Source organism: Macaca thibetana, chromosome 15 (genome assembly GCF_024542745.1).
Source record: "Macaca thibetana thibetana isolate TM-01 chromosome 15, ASM2454274v1, whole genome shotgun sequence".
NCBI classification, from domain to species: Eukaryota; Metazoa; Chordata; class Mammalia; order Primates; family Cercopithecidae; genus Macaca; species Macaca thibetana.
Window position 1 is genome coordinate 24,911,527 of NC_065592.1, and position 26,943 is coordinate 24,938,469.

Below are 26,943 nucleotides of genomic sequence, written 5' to 3' on the forward strand. Positions count from 1 at the left end.
TGCCCACAAAGATAGACAGGTGCAGCTGGGACTGACTCCCCATCCCAAACCTTCCCACCCCCACCACCAGCAGATCTGGCAGAGGATGGCTGAGTCTGTACAGCCTGCTGAAATAAGCTAGGTAGGCCCTTTTAGATAGATCGTCAAATCCACACTGCCCTTCATCTATTAGATTGGTGCAGAAGTAATTGCCGTTTTTGTTATTACTTTTAATACCAAAACCACTATTACTTTTGCACAAACCTAATAGGGACACTAGAGCCCAGAGAGGAGAAATCCCAGAATTCTAACTCCTAGGTCATCAGCTCAGCTGTGACTTGCAGACAGTTCTCATTTCCCCCACTCTGATGCTCTGTTCTTCAAACTAAACCTCTCCAGACATCACTTTTTGCTCCCTCTGCTCCCAGTCTTCAGAATTCCAGGGACATTGCAGGATTTCAGCTGCATGTAATGCCACCATTTATAAGTCACGTTTTTCAGTCTTCATAACCAGAAAAGAAAGTTACACCATAGACTCACAGGGTGATGAGAAGACTCAGACCACATGGCTGATGACCCGTGAAATGTTCATCTAGCTCTTGACAAGAGCCTCATGACCTCCAAAGCAGCCTACCTCTTTTTTGAGTGGCACTGACTGGTCAACTCTGTGAGCTGCTGGCACTGTGACTCACAGTGTGACGTAGGTGTTTTTGGTGTAGGTCTTTCCATTGCTGCATCTGAGAAATGGGGATTAGCAGTGTTAGCTGTTAGCTGAGGGCTTCATCTCCTTCCTCTTCCACTTGGAGGTTTAGTGCTTGGGCCCCGCGGCGTGCTGACAACTTCTTCAAGCATTAAAGGACAGAGGTTGTGCCGTCTTCTGGGGTCTTCTCCAAATTTAACAGCCCATTCCCTCAATAGCTCCTCTAGCTTCCTGCTTTTAGCTCCTTTCTGAACCAGCTCTAGCAACATCATTCCTAAAAGGGGCTGCCTGTGTTTTTCCCTTTAGCTAGAAACCATCTAAATGATTTTTAAAGAAAAACTAAAATATACCATGCCATTTGACTTCAGGAAATGCAAATGTTTCAAAATAAGGTGCTTTTTTTCTTTTTTTTTTTTTCCATCCTCGGGTTTCTCAGAATTACAACTGAGGTCACCCCACTAAACATTTGAAGACCAAAGGGGAAAAAAACAACAAAAGAACCAGAATGTGTGAGAGGCAAGCCTGGGTTTGCACTTCTCCAGCCACCTGTTTACAGCTCACCTGCCATAAGGAGTAAGGGGCAGAGTGTGAGGGGGCCTTCGGCCAATGAACAGAGCCTGTTCTTGATGTTATGTGCTGGCCTCAGCCCAAGGCATGAGTCTTATCTTCCCATCTAATCTAGCCTGACCTGCAAAGCCAGTGGGAGAATGAGGCCCCATGTTATTCTAGCCCTCAGGCAAAAGGCAAGTCAAGCATCCTGGTTCACCTGCCTGTTGCCCTAAGTACTTACTCAGTATCCACAGAGGGAAACAAGAAAGATGAACTAGGTGATTCAATTCAACAAACATTTACAGAGCATCTGCTAGGCTGGGCAGTGGGGGTTTATAAACAGAAGTCTCTGCCCTGAGGGTTCACTGTCTAATAGAAGAGGCAAATAGGCTAAGGGAAGTATCCTAGAGGAGTTGACTGCTAGGCTGTGTTTCAAACGAGGAATAACTTGTCTGGTGAAGGAGGCAGTCCAGGTAGAGAGCCCAGCAGGTGCCAAGGTGTAATGATAAATCAACATTCCTAAATGGTATGTTTAGGGGGACTGCAAAGTCCCAAACTCCAGGACAGCGGTCAGGAATCCACTCAGGCAGTGGTCAGGCAGCCTGAGTTTGGATCTCTACTCCACCCCTGACTACCTGTGTGAATGTGAACAAGTCACTTAACCTTTAAAAGAGTCCATTTCCTTATGTACATGATAGAATTAATTATGGTATCTCTCTCATGGTGTGGTTGTGAGAATTAAATGAAATAACGCATGCTTAGCAGAGTACCTGGAAAATGGCTGTCACTCAACATGCATTAGTTATGATCATTCATATTATTATCACTGCTCCTCCTCATTATTATTACTATTGGAACATAAAGGGAAAGGGGAGGAGGGAAGGTGAGGGGTGAGACCAGAGAGTTTAGTAGGTTCAGAGTGAGGGACCATGAAAGCCATGCTGAGGAATTTGGGCCTGATCCTGCAGGCAAAAGGAGTCAGAAAGGGCTTCCATGCAAACAGACTCAGCCAGATCTGTCTCCCTGACTTAATGTTCTGCAGCTTAGAGTAGGAGGTTAGGCCAGGAGGACTCTCTAACCGTAGTCACAATCCATTAGGAGCATAAGCAGCCATCAGTGTTGGGGTTCTGACTACACACCCCAAGAGCATGGGCTGTGGGCTGCAACAGGCAGGACCAGAGCACTGATCAGAGGATGCATGAGGATGAAACCAAGAGAATGACAGCTGACCCACTGGCCCTCACCACAAAGAGAGCTTTGGACCAGAAGCTCTATGTGGATGCAGCAGATAAGGAGGAAAACTGCCCCTGCTTCTGCCGGGGATGCCTCTCGCAGTGAGCTTGTTCAGACAGCAGAGGGAACTCTTCATTTAACTTTGAACCACTCCAAAGCCCCCATGAAGCTATGAAGGTGGCCAGGAGGGACTTTCTCAGGGCTGGGCAGAGATTGCAATGGGAGAGGTTGTGAGCCCAGCAGGTACTACTTGGCAATGTAGTGAGCAAACATCCCAGGGTGTGGCTGCTCCGTTGAATGGGCCTTTGGTTGCCTAGTCTCTAATGGATGGACTGAATGGTCATCTCTGATGACATCTTTGAAAAGATGTCCATGTCAGGTCAAAGATTGCCCAGTTTTACACTTGGGGAAACCAAGGATCAAAGAAGAGATTCACTCTGAATAAGTTGAATTCAAGAGTCATTGCAGGAAATGTATAATTTGAATCTTGGAATACAAAATATTAAGTAGTTACTATGATTTTTAAAAAGCTAAGCCACCATCACTAGTGAATATACGAAAAATATTTTTATTTCTTAAATACAATAATAAATAATAACATAATATTATATTTGCCTCTGCCAAGGAAGCTCCAAATAGTAGGACTTCTGCTAAGATTTATTTAACCCTGTGTCCTCTTAAAATTGAACACCAAGATGTTTTTATCTTTGTTGTCTAGCAAAATAGCCTAGAACAGGAAACCTGGCCTCTGGAATTAGCCATGGGCAATTCCAGCATTTACACAAACTTGCCTGAACTTAAGTGATGGTATTGACCATCTCTAGGCATCAAAGTTAACCCTGTAGGATTAGTCTGAGAACTAGATTAGCTGATACATTACCCAGCTGTAAAAGTACCCAGACTAGTTTCTGGCGTGTGGTGGGTAAGTTGACAGTATTTACTATCAGTATTATCATTCTCACTGCCACTGCCTGGCAAGGCGCCATGAAACAATGTATTTCACCTGCCTGGTCCCCAGATTTTTTTCCCATCTGTAAAAGGGACTTAATAATACCCCTGTCATAGAGTTGCTGCAAAGATTAAGGAGATGAAATACGTATAGTGGCAAAAAATGGCACCTGACACATTGTAGGAATGGATGTCATATTTGTTTCCTTCCCCGATGTCCACAGTCTTCCATAAAAGCCCAAGTGGTAGCAATCAATAAAAAAGAATTTAAAAAATTAAAATCCTAAAATACCTGATGGCAAAATGAGAAATAAAGAGCATTTCTCCGTATTCTCAAAATGGAAAACAGAATGGTAATTGTCTCCATCAAAGGGTCATAGAAAAAGATCTGGTATCTCCAGATCCCAGAACAGCAAAAGACATTTTAATATATCATCTCCTTATTTTTAGGAAATTGTTCAGAAGACCTCTTATGTATCCTGAAAAGGGCTCCATTCAAGAAGTCATGGGCCTACCTCCAAGGTCAGTAACCAAACCCGGGAAACCTAAACATATGAAAACCGCTTCTGTGGCTTTTCAGCAACAGAAGTCACAATTAGAGTCCCATGGTCAAATGTGACCTGCAGATGTGTACTGTTTAGTCTGCAGGATATTTTTTTGTAATTTGAATTTGAATGTCTTAGCGGGGAGAGTGTTATTCTCCAAAGCTACAAGTCTTCTCTTTCCTCGCCCCATTCACTCCTTTATGTTGCCTACCTGGCCTCTGTGGGCATTCATGGTCCCCACCATCACTGCCACCACCAGCCCCACCCCTCACCCCTCACCCTTTCTTATTCAGCTACCTACCAGTTTCAGCAGAGTACACAGTCCTTTTCCTAATGCAAGGGAGACAGGCACTTAATCTCTGCCTCTATGAAGTTATTCACAAGGGAACCATAAAATTGCCTTGTCCGCAGATTGACAACTTAATGAACATGTCAGCACAGGGACAATTTGCATATTGCAGTGTGCTTCAGGTAAGAGATCCCTTACAAATGAAGCAATAAGAGGCACTTTAGACTGCAGGATGAGAGAGAGATGGCCAAGATTCTCTGAATAGCCATCCTGCTCATTTTAAAAATTCAATTTTGTAGTTAGATTAGTTCTCACTCTTCGGTTGAATTGCAACAAGGTTTAAAGGGAAAGCATGGAAGCAATTAAAACTAGCATGCCAGCTTCCCGGCCCTGAAAGTCACCCTTACCAGTCAGTGCTAATTTTCATGTGTTAGGACTTGGAGACTCACCCTCCAACACAAACTTGTCAGTTTAGAGGGTCTGCTAATTCTCTGCTTTTCAATAAATCCCAGATGGCAAGAGCCCCTTAATAGGCACATGGGGGACCTACACGATTATTTTTGGCTGCTCTTTGAAGGAAAGAAGGCATTCAAAACTTCAGACAATGAACCATTAGAGGATACATCTTAATGTGAAAATTCATGGCGATTCTCCTGGAAATCTTCATACCTAAATTAGTTATTAACTGAATAATATTATTGAATGTCCTACCTTGCACTTTCTACAATGCCTATCAAACTCAATATTATTGAATTTCCTATCTCTGATACCTTCTGCAATGCCCATTCATGATAAATGAACAGGATAGTTCCGACTTTGTGGAGAACAGAGTCCAGGAGCTTATATTCTGAAAAGGGAAAGATCATCATCATCATCATAGAATAGTATAATATGATAATGATTCTGTGGAAAACCATTCTATAGGAGGTAGAAGTAAAGTATCATGTGTGTTCTGACCCTCCAGCTTTGAGTGTTGAAGAAAAGGAAGTGGGGTGGTTTTATACCTGTGCCTTGAGTAATAAGTAGACTCTAGAGGGAGTAACTTGGAAGATATTCAGATGATTGGAACATTACAGAAAACATGGGTCTTGAATGGGAAACTTTGAATAAAGACTTAGAGTTTTGCAATGCATACCTACAATCTTCTCAATAATTCTGTTTTCTGTACTTCTCTTTCTAGTGGCAAAGCATCTAAACAAAACCAAATTGTCTTGGAACAAAGATGGCATTCTCCATGGAGTCAGATATCAGGATGGGAATCTGGTGATCCAGTTCCCTGGTTTGTACTTCATCATTTGCCAACTGCAGTTTCTCGTACAATGCCCAAATAATTCTGTCGATCTGAAGTTGGAGCTTCTCATCAACAAGCATATCAAAAAACAGGCCCTGGTGACAGTGTGTGAGTCTGGAAGGCAAACCAAACACGTGTACCAGAATCTCTCTCAATTCTTGCTGGATTACCTGCAGGTCAACACCACCGTATCAGTCAATGTGGATACATTCCAGTACATAGATACAAGCACTTTTCCTCTTGAGAATGTGTTGTCCGTGTTCTTATACAGTAATTCAGACTGAACAGTTTCTCTTGGCCTTCAGGAAGAAAGCGCCTCTCTACCATACAGTATTTCATCCCTCCAAACACTTGGGCAAAAAGAAAACTTTAGACCAAGACAAACTGCACAGGGTATTAAATAGTATACCTTGCCTTCTGTCTCTTGGAAAGATATAGCTCCAGGGTTAAAAAGAGAGTTCTGAGTGAAGTATCTTTCAGATAGCAGGCAGGGAAGCAATGTAGTGTGGTGGGCAGAGCCCCACATGGGAATCAGAAGGGATGAATGGATGTCCCAGCCCAACCACTAATTCACTGTATGGTCTTGATCTATTTCTTCTGTTTTGAGAGCCTCCAGATAAAATGGGGCTCCAGTATCAGAGCAGCTAGCAACTCTGCCCTAATGGGAAATGAAGGGGAGCTGGGTGTGAGTGTTTACACTGTGCCCTTCATGGGATACTTCTTTTATCTGCAGATGGCCTAATGCTTAGTTGTCCAAGTTGCGATCAAGGACTCTTTCACACAGGAAACTTCCCTATACTGGCAGATACCCTTGTGACTGAACCATGCCCAGTTTATGCCTATCTGACTATCACTTTGGGACTGGGAAGCTGACCTTGTGCTCCACATGACCCTGCCCCTAGGAACCCCCAGGGAAAACCAGGCCTGGGACAGCCCCCCATTCCTGAGATGGAAAGCACAAATTTAATACACCACCACAATGGAAAACAAGTGTGAAGACTTTTACTTACAGATCCTGGACAGAAAGGGCATAATGAGTCTGAAGGGCAGTCCTCCTTCTCTGGGTTACATGAGACAGGAATGAGAAGTCAGAGAGAGAGAGCAAGGGAGTTAACAATGTAGGTAAATAAATAGGGTGTGGTCACTCTCAATTCACTGGCAAATGCCTGAATGGTCTGAAGGAAGTAACAGAAAAGTGGGGAATCCAGTCTGCTAGGGAGGAGAGATGCCTCTAGGTTCTTGTCTTGGCTAGAGGTCTGGTATAGAACTGGAAACCCATATCAAGGGTGACTAAGCCCAGCTTCTGGTATGAGAAAATTAAACTTGTATACAAAATGGTTGCCAAGGCAACAAAAATTATAAGAATTCACTATACCTTCCCCTCCCTGGAACTCAGGATCCAAGTCTAGAAAATGAAAGGAATGGGTTTGAATTGCTTCAAAACCTCTTCCATCTCAGAAGAGCAGCCCCTGGGAACTGAGATTCTGACACAATTTTGGAAGCTCTTCAACCAAGATAAGGCCACCCTACTCCAGTATACAATTGAAGACACTAGTAGCACCTGACTGCATCTCATCTCAGCAAAGCCAGAATATGGGAACAAAGTTCAGGGTGCCCTGCTGAATGGTGTCAACAGCAGGATCTCAAGGATGTAATGGAAAGAACTACCATGCTGACCATCCAGAATCTAAGAGACCATCTGGGTGTTTGGGAAACCATCTGACAAGGCCTGACTCTATTCCAGTTAGGTTGACAATAATTGAGCAGCAGGCATTTTTCATTTCTGGTCAGGATAGCGTTGTGCCTTTAGCAAACGATCAGTGTGCAACAGCCGGGGAATGGCTGCTGCATCTCCTGCAGATTATATTCCTGCTTCAAACACCTCTCAGAAAACCAGTTCCGTGAGGGTTTTTAAATCCCCACAAAGTTGTTGACAGATAATGATGACCCTGGAAGTGGGGAGGAGGACTTCTGAGAAACAGCAACCTCTCTCCTGATTGGGGTAGCCATGAGATTTCTCTAGCTATATCCAACTTGGCATCTGTACATCATCTTTGGAGGAACATCTTATTCATGGAAGGACCTTGACAAGCCGTTTGAGATGGAATGTAGGCCCTGAGGTTATGCTTCAGTAAAAAAAAGATGGAAGCTTCCCTGCTATACTAAAATTCGCAAAATTCGCATTTTTCTCAAGAAGGAGAGAAAAGGAGTAGGACTCCAGCAAAGTTTGTCAGAAGAAAAGCTAGAAAAGATTTACAAGAAAGAAAGAAAGAACAAATCAGCAGCGGTGTTATGGATGAGAGGGACTTGAGAGAACAAAAATGGCTAAGGGAAAAATTTAAGTCATCTGCTGAGCAGTGTGCTATGTCAACCTCCTCCTAGGTCTCCTCTTTGAAATATTCAGTAAAGTCTACATTTCTCTTTAACTCTTTCTGTGAGTAGATTCTTTGGGAGAAGCAGGCATTGGAAGAGGTGTTGAATTCAGCAAGCCAAGTGGTCTGTGGTAAAAAACAGACATTGAGACTCAAAGCTAAGAAAAACAGGGAAACGGCTGGCATTTGAGTTACACACTAACTGCGTAGGACAAGTGAATCTTGCTTAAACAACTCATGCATTCTTGAAAAGGTATATGCAACCCAACTGTGTGTTAACGAAGCAAATTTTCTGCCATCTCACATTCTAACTCGAGAAAGATTGCATTTTCATTTTTCACCAACTGTTCTCTAAGCAGAGGTCTCTGACTTTTGCACTGTGAGCGGTTTCTAATCGCAGTCTCTGTCAAGCAATGCTTAGAAAGCCAACACCTAAAGACACAAGGGGTACATCATTTAAATGAATAATGTAACCAAACAAAAAAAAAAAAAAAAGAGAATAATCATTCATAAATCAACTGATCTCATGTAGGAAGTGGGCAACCCAGGAAGTTTAAAACTAGATTCTGTTACTCTTGAGGGTTAACCAGCCCCTGGGAATGTTATGAGCAAATGATACTCTGCGAGTAAAATGATATCTATGCAAGTAAAATAAATAATTTATTTAACTGGGAACCCAGGCTACCTAACACATATGCCTCTTTGGTAAAAACTCAACTTGAGCTCCTTCCCTTCCTCCTACCCTCTGAACCCCACCTCCTCACCACACACAGACACTCAGTGTACTTGCAGAACTTGTAGAGGAAGATGGTGAGTGAGCTGATAAAAAAATAACAAGTCAAAGTAGATTCATCCAAACTGGAGTGCAGTGGTGCGATCTCGGCTCTCTGCAGCCTCCTCTTCTTGGGTTCAAGTGATCCTCCTACCGCAGCCTCCTGAGTAGCTGGGACTACAGGCACACACCACCACGCCCAGCTGATTTTTCCATTTTTAGTAGAGACAGGTTTTCACCATGTTGGTCAGGCTGATCTCGAACTCCTGACCTCAAGCAATCTGCCCACCCTGGCCTTTCAAAGTGCTGGGATTACAGGCGTGAGCTACCACACCTGGCCTCTAACCCTTTTCTGAATCATATATTGACCATGTACTGAGTCTATAGAGGATAGAGACCACCTGTGTCTCACACTCAAATCACCATCCTGGAGTCACCAGGGTGAGACCAGGGAAAAGCAGAGGAAACCTCTGAATGTGGGGGACTGTCCAATGTAAGGCTGGGAAGACGTGACCTGAGGTTTTGCAGAAAGGCTACAGGAGGCCCTATCAAGGCTGGTGGGAAATAATGGAGATTGGCATAGGAGACTGGGCTCAAATACCAGCTCTCTCACTAACCACACTTGAGGACTTCACAAGTGTCTGCTCCCTGCTGGGCTTCCATCCAATGGGACTTCCATCAAGTCTGGCAGATCTCTCAGGAGTGTTCTAGAGATGATACAGGCTGACTTCTCCATCCTTTTAATTTAAGGGGTTTGTCCCTTCCATCCCAGAGTAAGTGGTATTCCTGGGATTGTGGGAGGCTCCCTTGTTCAGCAGATTCTGCCACCTTCCCTCAGCACTTCCTCCTTTAGTACTTGTTCACATCGAAACCTCTTAGGGCACTAGGCTAGTCTCTGAGCCATCCTTTATGTGACTGGGGATTCTGAGAAGGAATTAGATAGTAGAGTTATGGTAGAGTAACTGCTATATATTTAATTGTTTGAATATACAATAGTTTGTCCATTCTTCTATGCTAGAACATTAAATTTGCTTTTAGGTTTTTGCTGTTACACACAAAGCTACAATAAGCACATCTTCTTCTTGCACACCTCCCACCCCTGGCTGCCATTTTTCTATACAGCAAAAATATTCTTGGAAAATTATAAATGGTGTCACAAAGACACTGAGTTAACCATGGCTCGTGACGGTTTAGACCCCTCTATGATCAGAGCTCATGACCTGGAGCTTAGTCTCTGGAATCTGAATGGCTCCTTCCATCCTTTCTAAGTACTTCTCTGCTCTGTACATTCATTCAACACACATGTCCCAAGTGCCAGTGAGTGCCAGGTCAGTTTACAACCCAACGTGGTGTGTGCTACAGCTCTGCCAAGCCACTGCAAAATCAGCCCTCATTAGCATGGGTTTGAAATATGCCTTTCAGTGCACTCTGGGGCTTCCCTGGATCTAGCTCTCTTCCTGGAGAGTAAACAAACACCAGAAAGCGTGAAGGACAAGCACAGCTCCAGAAGATTTCTCCCCCAAGATCAAATGTCCATATTCCTCATGGGCTCCTCTCACAGTTCTCTCCTGAAACTCTGCAATGGAAGATTGTCACTCAATGTCTAGTATAATGACTTCCCAGGTTTTTTTTCTACCATGACCCAGAAGAAATGTCATGTTGCCAACAAGGACTAAGGAAAAAAAAGAAAAGAAAAAACTTACTGTAACCATCTAAATTGATTTTATGATGCTCTCTTAAGTTACAACCCTCTGTTTCCAAAACACTGTTCTAGTGTGCCTTCTCCTGCTCCACATGTTGGAATGCTAAAAATATACTTTCCTTATTCTTTTGCAGCTCAGGCTCTAGTACTATTTAGTCTGAAATGGACAGAATTTTGGAATGTTTGTCCATCCAGCCAGCAAGCACATCTGTGAAGGTGATTGGTTTTTCTGCAGCTTCATTTGCAGAGGTTTTAATGTTCAAATACGAGCTTAGTAGTTGGGGTGAGCCTAGGTGGTGGGGGAGAAGCATCCATTCTGCTAATGTAGTCTGTTGCAGATGTGCACTGGTTCTGGAGCCCGGCAACAGTAGCAGCTTCCTGATTGTAGTGGTTTCCTGTTGGCGGCAGCAGTTTTGTGGTTGTAGAGGGGCAAACTTCCTGATTGCAAGATTATTGAAGAGACAGCAGCTACTATAGCAGCCCAGTTCCTAGGTGTCACATTATAGGTTGCTCCTAAAAGCTCAATCTCGATTCTGTTTCCTCAGACCTCCTGACAATTCTACAAGCCATTTAATATCCTGTGATAAACCCCTTCCTGCCAAATAAGCTAAAGTGAAGTCTCTTCTCTGCAACTGATTCCTCATGAATACAATAACAACATGTACAAACTGACCTCACCATTATGTACAAACCAACCCCACCATACTCATCCTGAACTTAACACTATTGCTACATTCCAAATATCAAGGACTAACTCAGTCTGTGAAGATCCTTCTTCTCATGTCCTACTTAATTAACATCCAACTAATTCCTCCAGTTTCCTAGTTCCAGCCACCACTCTGGATACCTCCTAAGCCACAGCATTGCCTCCAGTCTTACTCCTTAAAAATCCCATCTCCAGACAGCAATAGTATCCCCCCATTGTTCTTGGAATTGATAGTGATAATGACCATTTATCAAGCTTTTACATGTTATGACTTTTCCTGCACTCACTTATTTAATCTTCAAAGCAACCCAATGAAATAGGCATCATTGAGCCAGGCGCAGTGGCTCACACCTGTAATTCCAGCACTTTGGGAGGCAGTGGCGGGCGGATCATGAGGTCAGGAGTTTAAGACGAGTCTGGCCAAAATAGTGAAACCCCATCTCTACTAAAAATACAAAAAATTAGCTGAGCGTGGTGGTATGTGCCTGTAATCCCAGCTACTCGGGAGGCTGAGGCAGGAGAATCGCATGAACCCAGGAGGCGGAGGTTGCAGTGAGCCGAGATCACGTCACTGCCCTCCAGCCTAGGCAACAGAACAAGACTCCGTCTCAAAAGAAAAAGAAAAAGAAAAAAAGAAATAGGCATCATTATCCCCATTCTTCATATAAGGACATTGAGAGTCTGAGACATTGAGGAGCATGGCCAATGTCCCACAGCCAGTGGATGGTAGAGTTAGGATTTAAGACCGAGTTTGCCTAACTCCACACCCCATGCTCCAGTCACTATGAACATAGCCTTCCTAAACTCTAAGCTCTTTCTGCCATGCCTCTCCCTATCTATCTCCTGAATGTCTCTCTAGTTTTGTGCTCAGCCCCACCTCCTTGTGCTCTATTATCAAATCACATTGCACTCCTTCCAGTTCCTCCAATCTTCCATGCTCTGCCTGGCCACCAGAAGCTTGCAGATAATTTTTCTTCTTCCTAGGATACTGTCTGATTAACTCCTATCATTGTTCTGATTTCCATTTCAATGTCACCTCGTCAGAGAAGTCTTCCTGACTCTGCCAGCTTCACCTAATGCCTTGCTGTCTCCTTCCATATTTCCCCATCCTTAATTGCATGACACTTTGCCCTTCACCCCTGGTTCTTTCTATCATTCCTCTCCAACATTCAAATTCCCAGAAGGCAGGTACCCTATCAATCTTATTCAGCACTGGGTACACACAGCCCAGCCCAATTCCTAGGACATAGTAGAAGGCCATTCAATAAATATTTCTTAAATGAATTATCAAAGAAAACCACTTTCAACGTAAGTCCATTTTAAGGAAAAGATATCAAATAAGCCATACCAAAAAAAAAAGAAAAAACAGATATTTTCAAAATATGGAAATGTTCATTGAAAGCTCCTATTTTTCTTAGAAATAATTTTCAGGCTGGGGATGGTGGCTCATGCCTGTAATCCTAGCACTTTGGGAGGCCGAGGCAGGTGGATCACTTGAGGTCAGGAGTTCAAGACCAGCCTGACCAACATGGAGAAACCCCGTCTCTACTAAAAATACAAAATTAGCCAGGCATGGTGGCACATGCCTCTAATCCCAGCTACTTGGGAGACTGAGACAGGAGACTTGCTTGAACCCAGGAGGAGGAGGCCGCAGTGAGCCGAGATTGCATCACTGCAACTCCAATCTGGGCAACAAGAGTGAAAAACTCCATCTCAAAAAAAAAGAAAGAAAGAGAGAAAGAGAGAGAGAAAAAGAAAGAAAGAGAGAAAGAAAGAAAGAGAAAGAAAGAAAGAGAGAGAGAGAGAGGAAGGAAGGAAGGAAGGAAGGAAGGAAGGAAGGAAGGAAGGAAGGAAGGGAGGGAGGGAGGGAGGGAGGGAGGGAGGGAGGGAGGGAGGGAGGGAAGGAAGGAAAGAAGAAAAAGAAAGAAAGAATTTTCAGCACTCAGGAGATAAGAATGCCTATTAGAGAAAGGTGAAATTTTTAGAAAGCAGAATCTACCTGCGCCATCTGAGAACACAGAAGGAAAAAAAATTTTCTGAGCAAACTGTGGTATATTTGCTGTAGAATCTATTTCCCTTCCTACCTCTGAGATATCTATATGCTATTCTAGTCATTTTGTGGTTAGAAATAGTGAGATTAACCTTAGAAAGTTTTTTAAGTTTTATTTTATTTTTGATTGACACAAAAATAGTGTACATATTTAGGTAGCACAATATGATATTTCAATTCATGTATACATTGTGCAATAGTGAATATATCCCTTACTTTATTGAACATATCCCTTACTTTAAACAGTTATTTCTTTGAGGTGAGAACATTCAAAATCCTCTCTTCTAGATATTTTGAAATACACCAGAAAGTTTAAAACAAACCTCGGTATACCTGAGAATCCTGAAATCCCAGGCCACTTCCTAGAGCAATTAAATTAGAATCTCTGGATTTAGAACCCAGGTATCAGGATTATTTTGAGCTCCCAAACTTAAGCCAAGTATAAGAGTCAGTGGTTTAAATTTTTGCTGTCTAAGTTATGTCCTGGTGCCTGGTATCACCAGAGAGCTTGTTAAAAATGCAGGCATCTCATACATACCTAAAAAACTGGAACAGAATCTGCATTTTAATATGATCCAAGAGATTCAGGTGCACCTTACAATCTGAAGAACACTAGTTGGATGACTTTTTCTGGTAAGTGGAGAAGATTGCTGATAATCTGGTATGTTTCTCTGTTTCCCCAAGTGGACTTTCACGAATTGACCTTGTCTTCCTTGTCTGCAGCTTATGCAAACGTGAGGGTCTAAACACCACAAAACCATCAAGTCAACATGATGGTATTCGTTTGTAATGATCACCAGTGAATTTTTAACAACTGCTTGTGGTTCAGCTCTCTCCCTTGGGAATATTGGGCAAGCACTAGGAAGATTCTGGACAATATGTTGAAAGCTTTGGATGCAGTTTAGAAACTTCTATGGGGGCTGTACTTTCCCTATAGCCAAGGAAAGAGGAAAAAGCAAGTCTGAGGGTGGCAGATGGGAAAGAACAGTGGCCTTGGCAGTTGGAAACCAATTTGAATCTGAGCTCAAGCAATTACTAACTCTATGACCTTGGCAAGTCACAGGGACTTTCTAAACTTAAATTTTCTCAGCTGTACAATGGGATGCATAATTCTTCCCAAAACTGTTGGGAGAACAAACACATAGAATAAGCTTGGAAAGTGTTTAACTCTTGGGGTATTTTATCATATTCAGTATCTGTGAAGGAGTTAGACCTTGGAGAGAGGAGTAGGAAAAAATGAGTCAATGCAAGTTTGAGAAAAGTGAAACTTCCTCAAATTCATTGAAGCCTATGCCCAACTGCATTCAGAAAAGCCAGTCATTGGATCAACAAAGGTCTCTATGAGGCCAACTCTCAAAGGATGGTTTCATCCTGCAGGGAAAACTGGACTAGATAACCAACTGACTGTTTGGGAGATGCAGTATCGGGGTCCTCTCCCTGTGCCTCTCTAGAAGCAGCACTGATTGCTCTGACAATGAACACTTTTCCCACTTAGAAATGAGCACTTAGAAGACAAGAAGAATCCATCTCCAAATCCCAGCACCCAGATCAGTGTCCTACACACACAGTGAAGAACTGTGTGTGTCGAGAACATGCTGATTTCAAGGCTGATCCTCCTTCACAACCAGGAGACTCCAAGCAAAAACCAGCTGAAGTATTTCATCATTTCATTTCCATTGCTAGCAACGCAGATGACCTAATCTCCTTGACATTCTGACTATGCCTTCCATTCTCACAATGAGTCTCATTTTACCAGCTGGCCGGATGCAGTCAGCATACGCCACAGTACTCAAGGGAAGAAAGGCTACAATCCATCACAGGATCAATACAATGGGATGAGTAAACAGCAAGAAAACACTGAAGGAGGTTTCATTTCTACCACCAACATTACATTCATACACTCACACAGTCCTCAATTGCATCTGGTCTTTTCATTCTCCTCATGACGTGTTTACTTAAACCGCTTTATATTACGTAAATAGATATAATTACTAACACTTACTGAATGCTGGCTCACCAGGTTTCAGGCGCCACATGGAAGTTTTCAAATACTGTAGTCTACTTCATCCTGACCCTTATGAGATAGAGATGAACATTCCCATGTTGCAGATGAGGAAACAGAGGCTGGAAGAAATGCTTAAGTATCTCTAAGTTTCAGCAGCTCATGAGCTGAAGAGCTAAGATGTAACCACTACAGTCTGGCTCCAGAGCTATATTTCTAACCACACTACACTGCACTACCCTGAGGCTACTTCACACGGTCCCTGCTGATTCCTTTGTTCAAAAGGTCCTTGGCCTTCATTCACAGCTTGTTAATTTGACCTCATTCATAAAATCTCAACTCGGACATTATTGCTCAAGAACCACTCCCAGACTGAATTAGACATCCACCCTGGACCTTGATATTCTCCTTCTGTCTAAAAACCTATTACACTGACTATGATGGCACGATTGTATGTTTGCCTCCCTGCTAGACTGTGGGCTTCTGAGTAAGAACAATGTCAAAATGTGTTACATCTCTCCTGCCGGTATCTAAAAAGTAAAGTTATTCTTTCTTCCAGATTATTGTGGCATGATCCTCCACCATTCACACTCTACCCTGGCCTCTGGGAAGGGACACTGCTGCCTTGAGACTCTACAACCCTGAACCTTGATGCTGGTTGCTGCAGACACGAACTGCTTCTACCCTGGGTCACTGTCACTGCTAAGTGGAAAGTCATGAACTTGATGGTACCAGTCACTCTGGGTCTAAACCGACATAGCCAGGAAACAAACAGAATCATCTGGACCTGTCCATGATTTGAAATTGTGGCCCAACACTTCCTGGCCCCAGAGAGAGAAGTCTGACCACCCGCTACTCAAAGTGCCAACTCATTTCCTTCCCAGAATTAATCACTTCCCAAAATGTGTGACTGTGTGAACATCAATTCCCTTCAGGGGAAAACCCCACTCCCACCTTTCAGGCTGTCATCTTACCCTATGACCCCAACCTGACAATCATGCAACAGCCCAGTATTGGTACCTTTTCCAAAGTTTAGGTGACTCATTCTCATCTACAATCACTTTGTTGTTCCAGGAAAGTTTTTGACACAGCAGGCATTTGGTATATATTTCTTGATTAAATGAAAAGTTAAATGAATACCATCTTAGACGTCTGCATAGTGCTTTAAAGTTTACACCACTATTCTTTCAAATAGTACGAGAGAGAACTAAGCTGTACACTCAACTGGGAAGAAGCAGAACTGAGAGCGGGAGTTCTGATTTCTTGTCTAGAACTACACTATATTCTGAGATCACTAAACTACAACCTCAGGGGACTCTACATACTTTTTAAATAGAGTTTTATTGGAACACAGCCACATTCGTTCATTTATGTACAGTCTATGGCTGGTTTTATGCTATAATGGCAGAGTTGAGTAACTGCCCCAGAATCCAGGAGCTGTTTACATAAAATGTCTGATGGACCTACTATATATTGCTGGTGACTCCAGGTATGTTTAGACATACACACTTACAACACACACTCACACACACATACATCATAAATTCTCCCACAAAAAGAACCATATGATTACTGTCTCTATCTGAACTTTTCAATATTGTCAGCTGTGAGAGGGGAGTACAAACTTTGTTGGAATCATGTATAGAACCTGCCTCTGAGTGCTAAGAGATTCCATGGGCTAATGCATGATTTTTGATCATGGAATTAATAACATCTATCCTAACAATATGAAGAAGTAGTAAACTTAAAAAAGAAAAGGACTCAGAGGCAAGTCCACCAAAAGCAATGAGAAAGGAATAGCTTCCAAAAAGATCATGTTTTAAAATAAGGAGGTTAGAGATGTGAGGATTTTTTTCTTTACAACCAGTAAACCAGAGACATTTGAGGATTTGAATGTCTTCATAATAATGAAAATAATTTTAATCAAAATGTCTCTTTCTAAAATATAGATTTAGAATGTACTGTTCTAGGAAAATTGTTTGTTCTTAGATGCTTTTCTTCAATCAACCACTCAACGGAGTTTAGAAGAGATCAGACAGTGCCTTAGAAGGATATGAGGCCAGGCACTGTGGCTCCCATCTGTAATCCCAGCACTTTAGGAGGCCGAGACAGGTGGATCACTTGAGGTCAGGAGTTTGAGACCAGCCTGACCAACATGGTGAAACCCCATCTCTACTAAAAAAAAAAAAAAATACAAAATTAGCAGAGCATGGTGGCACACGCCTGTAATCCCAGCTACTTGGGAGGCTGAGGCAGGAGAATCACTTGAACCCAGGAGGTGGAGGTTGCAGTGAAGCAAGCCAAGATTGTGCCATTGCACTCCAGCCCAGAAAACAAGAGCGAAACTCCATCTAAAATAAAAAATAATAAGAAGAAAAAGAAGGATATGAAAAAAGGGAACTTAAGTGGATTCTAATGAATCACAGAACCTCATATATGGCTATTCTCCAGACTGAATTACCCAGACTTCTGAAAATATACTATCAGACATAATTTTAATATTCACAGATATCCTATGAGTTTGGTCCCTGCTCAGACATAGGGCCAAACCACAACACTATAACTTATACAACACTGTGAGTGGATAAGTATGGGATATGCCCGATAAGGCAAGGTATCATTATTACCTTCATCTAACATGGTGGATACTTATGAAATATTTACTTTTTAACAGATTTTGTTTATATATTTGTTTTCTCTTTTTAAAATTTTTAGTTGTTGTGGGTACATAGTAGGTGTATGTATTTATAAAGTACATGAGAAGTTTTGACACAGGCATGTAGGTGAAATAATCTTATGGGAAATGGGGTATCCAGCCCCTCAAGCATATATCCTTTGAGTTATAAACAATTCAATTATACTGTTTATTTTTAAATGTACAGGTAAGTTATTATTGACTAAAGTCACCCTGTTGTACTATCGAATAGTAGTTCTTATTCATTCTTTCTATTTTTTCTTTTTTTTACTCATTAACTATTCCCCACCTCCCTTTCAACCCCTCACTACCCTTCCCAGCTGCTGGTAACCATCCTTATACTCTCTATGTCTGTGAGTTCAATTGTCTTGATTTTTAGACCCCACAAATAAGTGATAACATGTGATGTTTGTCTTTCTGTGCCTGGCTTATTTCATTTAACATAATGATCTTCAGTTCCATCCATGTTGTTACAAATGACAAAATCTCATTCCTTTTTATTGCTGAATATGTATACCACATTTTCTTTATCCATTCATCTGTGGATGGACAGAAATCCCTTTCCAAAGATAGGGGAGCCCCACCCCAGGCCACGAGGAGTACTGCCAGACTACTGCCGAAGTGTTTCTTAAGTCAGCTTGTGGTGCATGCTGCCTGGCCTGGGACTCACTCATCAGGGCAGTGGGCTCTCCTCTGACCCAGGGCAGGTCCATAAACACCATCCAAGAATCAACTCCTGGAATCAGGGACCCCAGGAGCCCACTTGGTGTTCTACCCAACTGCTGGTATCTAAGGTGCAAGACAAAGTCCCCTTTACTTTTCCCTCTGCTTTTCTCAAGCAGAAGGAGTTTTGCCCCATATCCACCTCAGCTGGTAATGTGCTGAGGCTCACCTGAAGCCAGCAAGTCCCAGAGGCTTACCCAAGGCCCTCAAAGTAGTACCTGGACATCACTGGTGGTTATTCAGGGCCCAAGAGCTCTTCAGTTAGCAGATGACGAATGCTGCCAGGACTGTGTCCTTTCCTTCAAGGCACTGGGTTCACTTCTGGCCCAGGGTATGCCTCTAAATGTCATCTGAGAGCTAGGGCGTGGGACAAGGACCTCACAACTCTGTCTGGTGCCCTCTCCTGCTGTGACTGAGCTGCTATCCAATATGCAAGACAAAGTCCTCCTTATTCTTTCCTCTCCTCTCCTCAAGCAGAAGGAAGGGGTCTCTTCTGGAGCCAGGAGCTGTGCAGCCTGGGTCTAGGGGAAGGGTGATGCCAGCAGTCTCTTGGCTGATGCAGCTGATGTCTCAGTATGTCACATGCCACCCAGTCCACTGTCCCTGGCCCCAGTTCGGCACTAGGACTCACCTAAGAGTTGTGGCCCTTATGGCCTAGACTGCCTTTCAAGTTTATTTGGAGACACAGAGCACTGTAGCCCTCAATGGTGAGGTTTGCAGGAACTCAAGTTTGGAATTCTGGGATTCGTGATTCCACTCTGGCTAGGGCTGGTTTAAATGCTTCCTCGGTGGGTGGGCATCAGCTGAGTTTTGTCCAGTTTTCCTTTCTGCTCTAAGAAGACAGTGCTGAGTTCAATTGCCTCACAATTGCTGTGCTCTCCCTACCCCAGCACCCAGAGACACTCTCCACACCATGGCTGCTGGAGGGTGGGGGAGGGGTGGCATCAGCAATTCAGAGCTGTTTTTTCTATCTCCTCAGTGCCTCTTTCAGCAATTTGAGGTTAGAACCAGGTACTGTGAGCGCTCACCTGATTTTTGGCTCTAACGAAGGTATTTTTTGGTGTGTAGATAGTTGTTAAATTGGTGTCCTTGTGGGGAGGACAACCAGTGGAGCCTCCTATTCTGCCATCTTGTTCCACCTCCCTTGATTTGAATAGAAGCAGCAATTACCTTTAAAAAAAATTCTGTCTGAAATTTTGTCCTCTTGGTTCAAGCTCTTTTCCAAGCAAAAATATTGTACCCAAATACTCTTTAAATGCTCTATGTAGTTATACATTTTTAAGTAACTCAAGCCCTCTTTTAAATAAAGGATTAACAAGAATAGTGTTCTAGCTGAGAAAACATGTAGTATAGGGAAAAATTTGAGACTTTGAAATTTAGTGAGAGTACTGACTAGCTCATAAATTTTGGTTATTTTATGCTTTCATTGGCTCTGGGATTTGTTTTACAGCCCAGAAAGTTGCAGAAAATTGATAGTAATGCAAATAATCCTTGTCCGTAAAAATGCAACTTGTGTCCCATGTGATGCAACTGATTATCACTCTGTACATATTGACCAGTTTTGCAAGTTTCTGTCTATTGATAACCCCTATTCCACCCAGCAGCATCTATTACTATCTATAGAGAACCTTCTTTTGGTCCACACTGTTTTGTGCAGTTACTAACTCAACAATGTCATATACACACACATACACAAGCACATACACACCAGTGATTACAAAGTCAATGTATAGTGTAACAGTGGTCTATTTTTAAATAGTATTTTTATTAAGTAAATACAATTGTTTTGGTATTTGAATCTGAATATTGAAATGCAGGAGAAAACTAAATGCTGCATTAAAAATGAGACATTATTGTTTCCATTTCATTGATGTAGGGAAACAGAATCAGAGATGAAAATCATCTACCTGATAAATAACTGCAGTAACCAGGACACTAACCCAGATTTTCAGAGACCAAATTAGTTACATTCTATTTTTTCGAGGGAAGCTTTCTTTATCTTTCTCCAAATACTCAAGTAAAATCTCTGTAGGATAAAGATAGATCTATTATATCTAGAATATCAGCACTTCAAAAAGCATCAGACTAATAGTATTTCAGAAACACAGGTTAAAGAAAACACTGAAATTTCAGTATTATTGTTTTGCTGTGGTATTGCCCATAGCAAATTCAACTAGCACAAAGGAAATGCAACAAAAGCGCAAGACCCAGGTGTGTTTTTAATGAAGCTTAAAAACTAAGTTAGAAAATAAGTCATGTTTTATCACAAAACATCCTGATTAAAGTATAAAATAACATATTTAAAAGCCCAATAAATGCAATAATATGAGCTAATAAGAATAGCTAACATGTAGTAGGAGTTTACTGGTATATGGCACTGGTCTAAGTGCTTTTACGTTCAAATAACTCTCTCAACATTCACAGGTATTCTATGAGATTGATCCTATTATTATTCCCAATGCAAAGATAAGGTAAAGAGGACCTGAGGGGCTAATTTAATTCAAGGAATGTAATGGGAATGTGTAAGTGGTAGAACTCCTGTGGTAAGTCCAAGGAGCAATCCTGTGGGGTTTGGCTTTGGAGGGCTTCACCTGTGGTCAGCCAGGGAAGAAAGATCTATAGGAGAAATTAGCCATGCCCACCTGATGGTGCTGAGAAAAAAGTCTAGGACTTCAAAGAGGGAAGAGTACTGCATAGCTTTCTGTCAAGGATGAAGCTTGGCTAAGGTACAGCAGGAAGAACATGGAGAAGGAAAGGGTAATGGAAAGAGAGCTGGATAAGCAGAAGAGGAAGGAGGCTTAGATGGCCCATGAAGATCATACTTTAAAAATATATTTCCTTGACAGATGTTAAAAATTCTTTGTGACTAGTTTGTTTTATTTAATATTTGTTTTATTTTAAAATACTGAATATAATGCAACTAAAAAAGGTAAAAGTATCTCTTAATACCACTATTAAAATTTCAGAAGTGGTGAAAGTTAACTCTTTCTGCATTCAGGCTCTTGAACGAACTGAAGAGTAAAACAAATATTAAGGCAGATAGGAAATTAAAATATCAACTTCATGACTATGAAAGATTAAGTTGGAGGATGCAGCTTAGCTTCATAGCCAGCAAGACCAGCTTTGCTAGCTGAATCTCAGATCTAGATAGGCTTGCCTGTAATAGCATCACTGAATCCTGGGCAAGTACAGGGGATTCCTAAGAGGAAGATAAAGAGAGCAGTTGAAAGGAACATGCCTCCTTTTTTCCTCCCAGATTCTTGAAACAGATAAGTTATTCCACCATCCCTGTGACAGAGTGAACAAAAGCAAAGAAAGACATAGAGTTAAACGAACTGAGCTTCCTTCATGTGAAATAAACTGCTAGAAAACAGAAGAAGTGTTTCTCATCAACGGTCATCCCTCTTTAAATATTTTATACTAAGAAACAAAAGAACCATATTTATTAAAAACTTACACTAAAATCACACTCAGGGGTGAAATATAGTACACTTTCCCTCTGGTTAGGAATAAGACAAAAATGTCCGTTAGCATCAATCCTATTCAACATTGAACTGGAGGTCCTAGCCAGAGAAATAAAGTAAGAAAAAGAAATAAATTATATAAAGACAAAAGAATTAACACTTTTATATTAACAGATGATACAAATATTATAGTTAAAAAAATAAAATACAAAAGATTTATAAACAAATGAATTTAGCAAAGTTGCTAGGTACAAAGTAAATATACAAAAATCAATTCTATTTCTTTTTTCACTTTTATTTTCATTTCAGAGGTACATGTGCAGGTTTTTTATGTAGGTAAATTGCATGTCATGAGGGTTTGATGCACAGATGGTTTTATCACCCAGGTAACAGGCAAAGGTAGTTTTTAGATCCTTACCCTCCTTCCACCCTCCACCCTCAAGTAGGCTCCAATGCCCATTGTTTCCTTTATTGTGTCAATGTGGACTCAGTGTTTAGCTCCCACTTATAAGTGAAAACTTGTAGTATTTGGTTTTCTGCTCCTGCATTATTTGCTTAATTCTATTTCTTACACTATCAACAAAGAACTAGAAAATAAAACTTAGAAAAATAAACTATTTACAATAGCATTCAAAAATATCACATACCTAGGAATAAATCTAATGAAAAATGTAAAACGCTCTACACTAAAATTTATACAATATTGCTGAGAGAAAGTAGAGACCTAGTGGAGAGAGATGGCACACACGTGAATTGGGAGATTAAATAAAAAATAATGTAAACCCTCCCCAAATTGATCCATGGAATCAATGTTATCACGGTTAAAATCACTACAGGTTTTTTTGTATGGAAATTGACAAAACGTTTTTAAAGTCTATTTGGAAATAAAAAGAACCTAGGATAGCCAAAATAGGTTTGAAGAAAATGAGCAAATTGCAAGTCTTACTGTTATAGTAGGTAGCTCATCGGGCATGAGCAGGGTAGAAGAGGGCTCTCCCCAACTTCACACTACCCCCCATCCCCTGCCACACACATCAGGAATGTCAGGTGACAATCGGGTAATGGTCAATAATGGTCAGGTTGTTATTAATTGTCTCTCTGAAATAATAATTGGTCACAGCCGGTGCCAGGGAAAGGCCATCTCCTGATACATAGAAAACACCTGAAACTAGTGATCAGCAGCTTCCTGGAGTCGGGAAGGTGTACTCAGGCATGTGCATGCAGAGAGCCCAACCCAACGGAAGAATCAAAGGAGAAGTGACGCAAGACCCTGGAAGTATGCCAACATATAAAGCCAAAGTTAAACATAAAACCAAAGTATGCCAAAGCAAAACAACTTCAAAAGGTCAAACCATGCGCTTGTCTTTCAAGTTGCCAGCTTAGTCCTCTTCCAAGTGTACTTTTTTCCTTCCTTTCATTCCTGCTCTAAAGTTTCTTAATAAACTTGTACTCTTGCTCTAAAACTTGCTTTCCTGCTTTATGCTCCTCAGTTGAATTCTTTCTTTTGAAGAGGCAAGAATTGAGGATGCTATAGACCCACATGGGTTCACTGCCAGTAACATTACTATCAGATGTCAACTTAACTATACAGCAAAGATAATCAAAGTACTGTGACTGTTAACATAAGAATAGAAAATATAGTCAATGGAATAAATCAACACAAGTATTATCATCTGAATTGTGACAAAAGTCTCAGTGTAGAAACAATGCCCTTTTAAATAAATGATGCTGGAATAATTGTATCTGTAAAAAAAAAATCAACTTTGACTCCCCCACCTTACACCATACACCATATTTGAGATAGATTATAGACATAAATGCAAACAGCATGACAATAAAGCTTCTGAGATAAAGTATAGGAAAGTACTTTCATAATATTGAAATAGATACAATATACAGAATATGAAAGACACAAACCATAAAAGTAATGAATTGCTATTTACTACAATTAAGACCTTCTGCTCATCAAAAGACACCATTATGAAAGTGAGTAGAAAAGCCACAGATTGGAAAAATCTTTGTTCTGTGACAAAGGAGTCATATTCACAATACTATGTATAAAAATTCCTATAAATCAATTAAAAAGACAAATCAACCTAATTTTAAAATGAGCAAAACAATTGAAGAGGTCTTCAAAAAAGACACTATCCGTATGTCCAGTAGCTAATGATTCCCTGATAGTATCATTAGTCATCAGGGAAATGCAAATTAAAGCCATATAACCACCAAATTAAAACTACTACACACCCACCAAATTGCTAAAATTGAGATAACCGACAATATCAAGTGTTGGTGAGGAAGTGAAGCAACTGGAAACCTCATATATTGCTGGAGGAAGTGAAAGTGGTACAGTCATTTTGGAAACCTGTTTGGCAATACCTACTAAAGCTAAACATATGCTTGCCTTATGATCCAACCATGCTACTCCTAGGCATATTTGTAGAAGTGAGGTCATATGTCAACAAAAAACGTGGGTAGAAGAATATTTGTAGGTTCTTTATTCATAATACTCCCAAAATTAAAACAACCCTAATGACTATCAACAGAAAAATGAATAAAGAAATAGTGGTATATTCATACAATATAATATTAGGTAGCAACAAAGGGAAAAAAGCTACTTTTACACACAATAATATAAATGAATCTCAAAAACATTGTGTTAAGTGAAAGAAGCCAGAAAAAAAATACATTCCATTTGATAAAAGGAATTAATGTATGATTATATAATGTTTAAAACAGGCAAACTAATCTGTGTTGATAAAAGTCAGAATAAAATTTATATTGGGGAGATGAATATTGACTGGAAAGGGATATGAAGGAAACTTTCGGGTGATGGAAATGTCTTAAATTTGTTCGGGGTGGTGGTTATACAAGTACAGTTGGCCCTTCATATCTATGGGTTCTGTAACGAACCACAGATCAAAAATATTCAGAAAAAAATGAATGGTTGTATCTGTACTGAACATATACAGATGTTTTTCTTGTCATTACCTCCTAAACAGTAGAGAACAAAAACTATTTGCATAGCATTTACACTGTACTAGGTATTATAAGTAATCTAAAGATAATTTAAACTATACAGGAGGATGTACATGGGTTATATGCAAATACTACACTATTTTACATAAGGTACTTGAGCATCCATGGATTTTGGTATCGGCTGGGGGCAGGAGGCGAAGAGCTGGAACCAATCCCCCACAGATACCAAGGGCATTTACATCCATAAAACTGATTTTCATTGAATTTTATATGTAACCATAAAAATTAATCTAGCTCTTCACTCAATATTTTGATATTTTTACCTCAATTAAAACACTAAATTAAATTTTAGAATATTTTAAAGAAGGCAAAAAGAGCACTCACTGTAATTTCGATCTTAACCCCAAAGACAACTTCTAGTAACTATTTAATGGGTATCCTTGTTCCTATGCTCATACATTTTAATGCTTTTTTCTTTGTCTCTATTCATCTATTTACCTACCATATTTCAACACACCTAAGCCTCTTTCAATCCTAAAATACACCATAAATTTCTGTACCATCAAGAAATAAAGAAAAAAACTATTATCGATTAAACTATTACACATCACACATTGTAAGATACTTTCAGATTTCAGAGACATGAACATATGACAAAAGTATGTCCTAGAATTGATGAAGTATGGTATCTCTTTATATATAGATACAGATATGGACCTTGATATAGATATATAATATACAGATTTATATATACACATATAATAATATACATATGTATTTTCTTCAATAAAAATTCAATCATGTTATATATATTAGTCTGTGATTTTATTTGCTCAGTTATATAGCAAAGACATCCTTTCATGTCAATATGTACAGATCTGTCTTTGTTTCTCATTCTTTCAAATGGCTGTCTAGCATTTCTTTTCGTTATTTTTTTTAAGAAGGCAAGGTAAGCAAATAGCTTAAGTATTCTATTTGTTTGCAACTAAGCTTGTTAACACTATATAAACGAAAATGTACAAAGAATAATGTTGCAGTTCTTGGTTAGATTTAAGTCAAAGACATTCATTAATAAGAAATCTTCGAATGTGAATATTCCAGAAATTTTTGTAAGTCATCTGAGCAGAACAACTGTCTCTGAATATTATCTTATTTTGGAAGGTGTTGGCATACATGTGAATTAAACTCAGAATTTTTCAAAATCAGCCCTAATTTAAAAGACTATTCCATATATATTCTATATATATTCAAAGTAAAACAATATTAATAGAACTTTCCTTTGCAGAAACAATAAAGGAAACAAGGCATTTTGGAAAATGTGGTCCTGAACAAGTCACAGTAAAAAATAAATATATACATAACTTCCACCTCCTCAAAAGAGAGGCTACTTTCTGTTCCTCAGCTTTGGAAAGAAGGTGAAGAACAGCCTATATGTAACTTCGGACAGGGGGTTACCAAAACAAAGCTGAAGCAGTTGACCATAGACACCTCAAAAGAATTTCAGAGAACCTGACCAAAGGATCCAAATTCTATGTTGTTGTTGTTGTTTCCTGAGATGGAGTCTCATCTTGTTGCCCAGGCTGGAGTGCAGTGGTGCGACCTGGGCTCACTGCAACCTCTGCCTCCAGGATTCAAGCGATTCTCCTGCCTCAACCCCCCAGGTAGCTGGGATTACAGGCACCTGCCACCATGCCTGGCTAATTTTGTTGTATTTTTAGTAGAGTTAAGGTTTTACCATATTGGCCAGGGTGGTCTCAAACACCTGACCTCAAGTGATCCACCTGCCTCGGACTCCCAAAAGTGCTGGGATTACGCGTGTGAGCCACCGCGCCCGGTCCAAATTCTGTTTTTAATAACGAATACAAAGGTGAAGTGGCTCCTCCCAAGTAGCACTGCTGCTGGGGCCTGGCCCAGGCCTAGCCCCAAGCTCGACCCTCATGCTCC

At 40.8% G+C, this 26,943-nt stretch overlaps 1 protein-coding gene and 1 long non-coding RNA gene across 3 annotated transcripts in view; one reads left to right on the forward strand and one right to left on the reverse strand.

Annotated features, from left to right (window-relative positions):
* The window catches only part of LOC126938010 (uncharacterized), a 47,926-nt gene extending 39,136 nt beyond the window's left edge, over positions 1 to 8,790 (reverse strand). Inside the window, exon 1 of the long non-coding RNA XR_007719928.1 lies at positions 6,545 to 8,790. This is a non-coding gene — a long non-coding RNA (uncharacterized LOC126938010). The remainder of the gene's footprint in view (positions 1 to 6,544) is intronic.
* Positions 1 to 16,486, forward strand: part of TNFSF8 (TNF superfamily member 8) — a 39,851-nt gene extending 23,365 nt beyond the window's left edge. Inside the window, exons 3-5 of one of the 2 annotated variants that reach the window (XM_050762040.1) lie at positions 3,860 to 3,931; positions 5,424 to 5,522; positions 15,698 to 16,486. In XM_050762040.1, coding sequence (XP_050617997.1) covers positions 3,860 to 3,931; positions 5,424 to 5,522; positions 15,698 to 15,783 — 257 coding nt within the window. In that variant the 3' untranslated portion in view covers positions 15,784 to 16,486. Of the gene's footprint in view, positions 1 to 3,859; positions 3,932 to 5,423; positions 7,961 to 15,697 lie in introns of those variants that run through there. The other variant, XM_050762038.1, reaches the window with a different exon arrangement.
* The last annotated feature ends 10,457 nt before the right edge of the window (positions 16,487 to 26,943 follow it).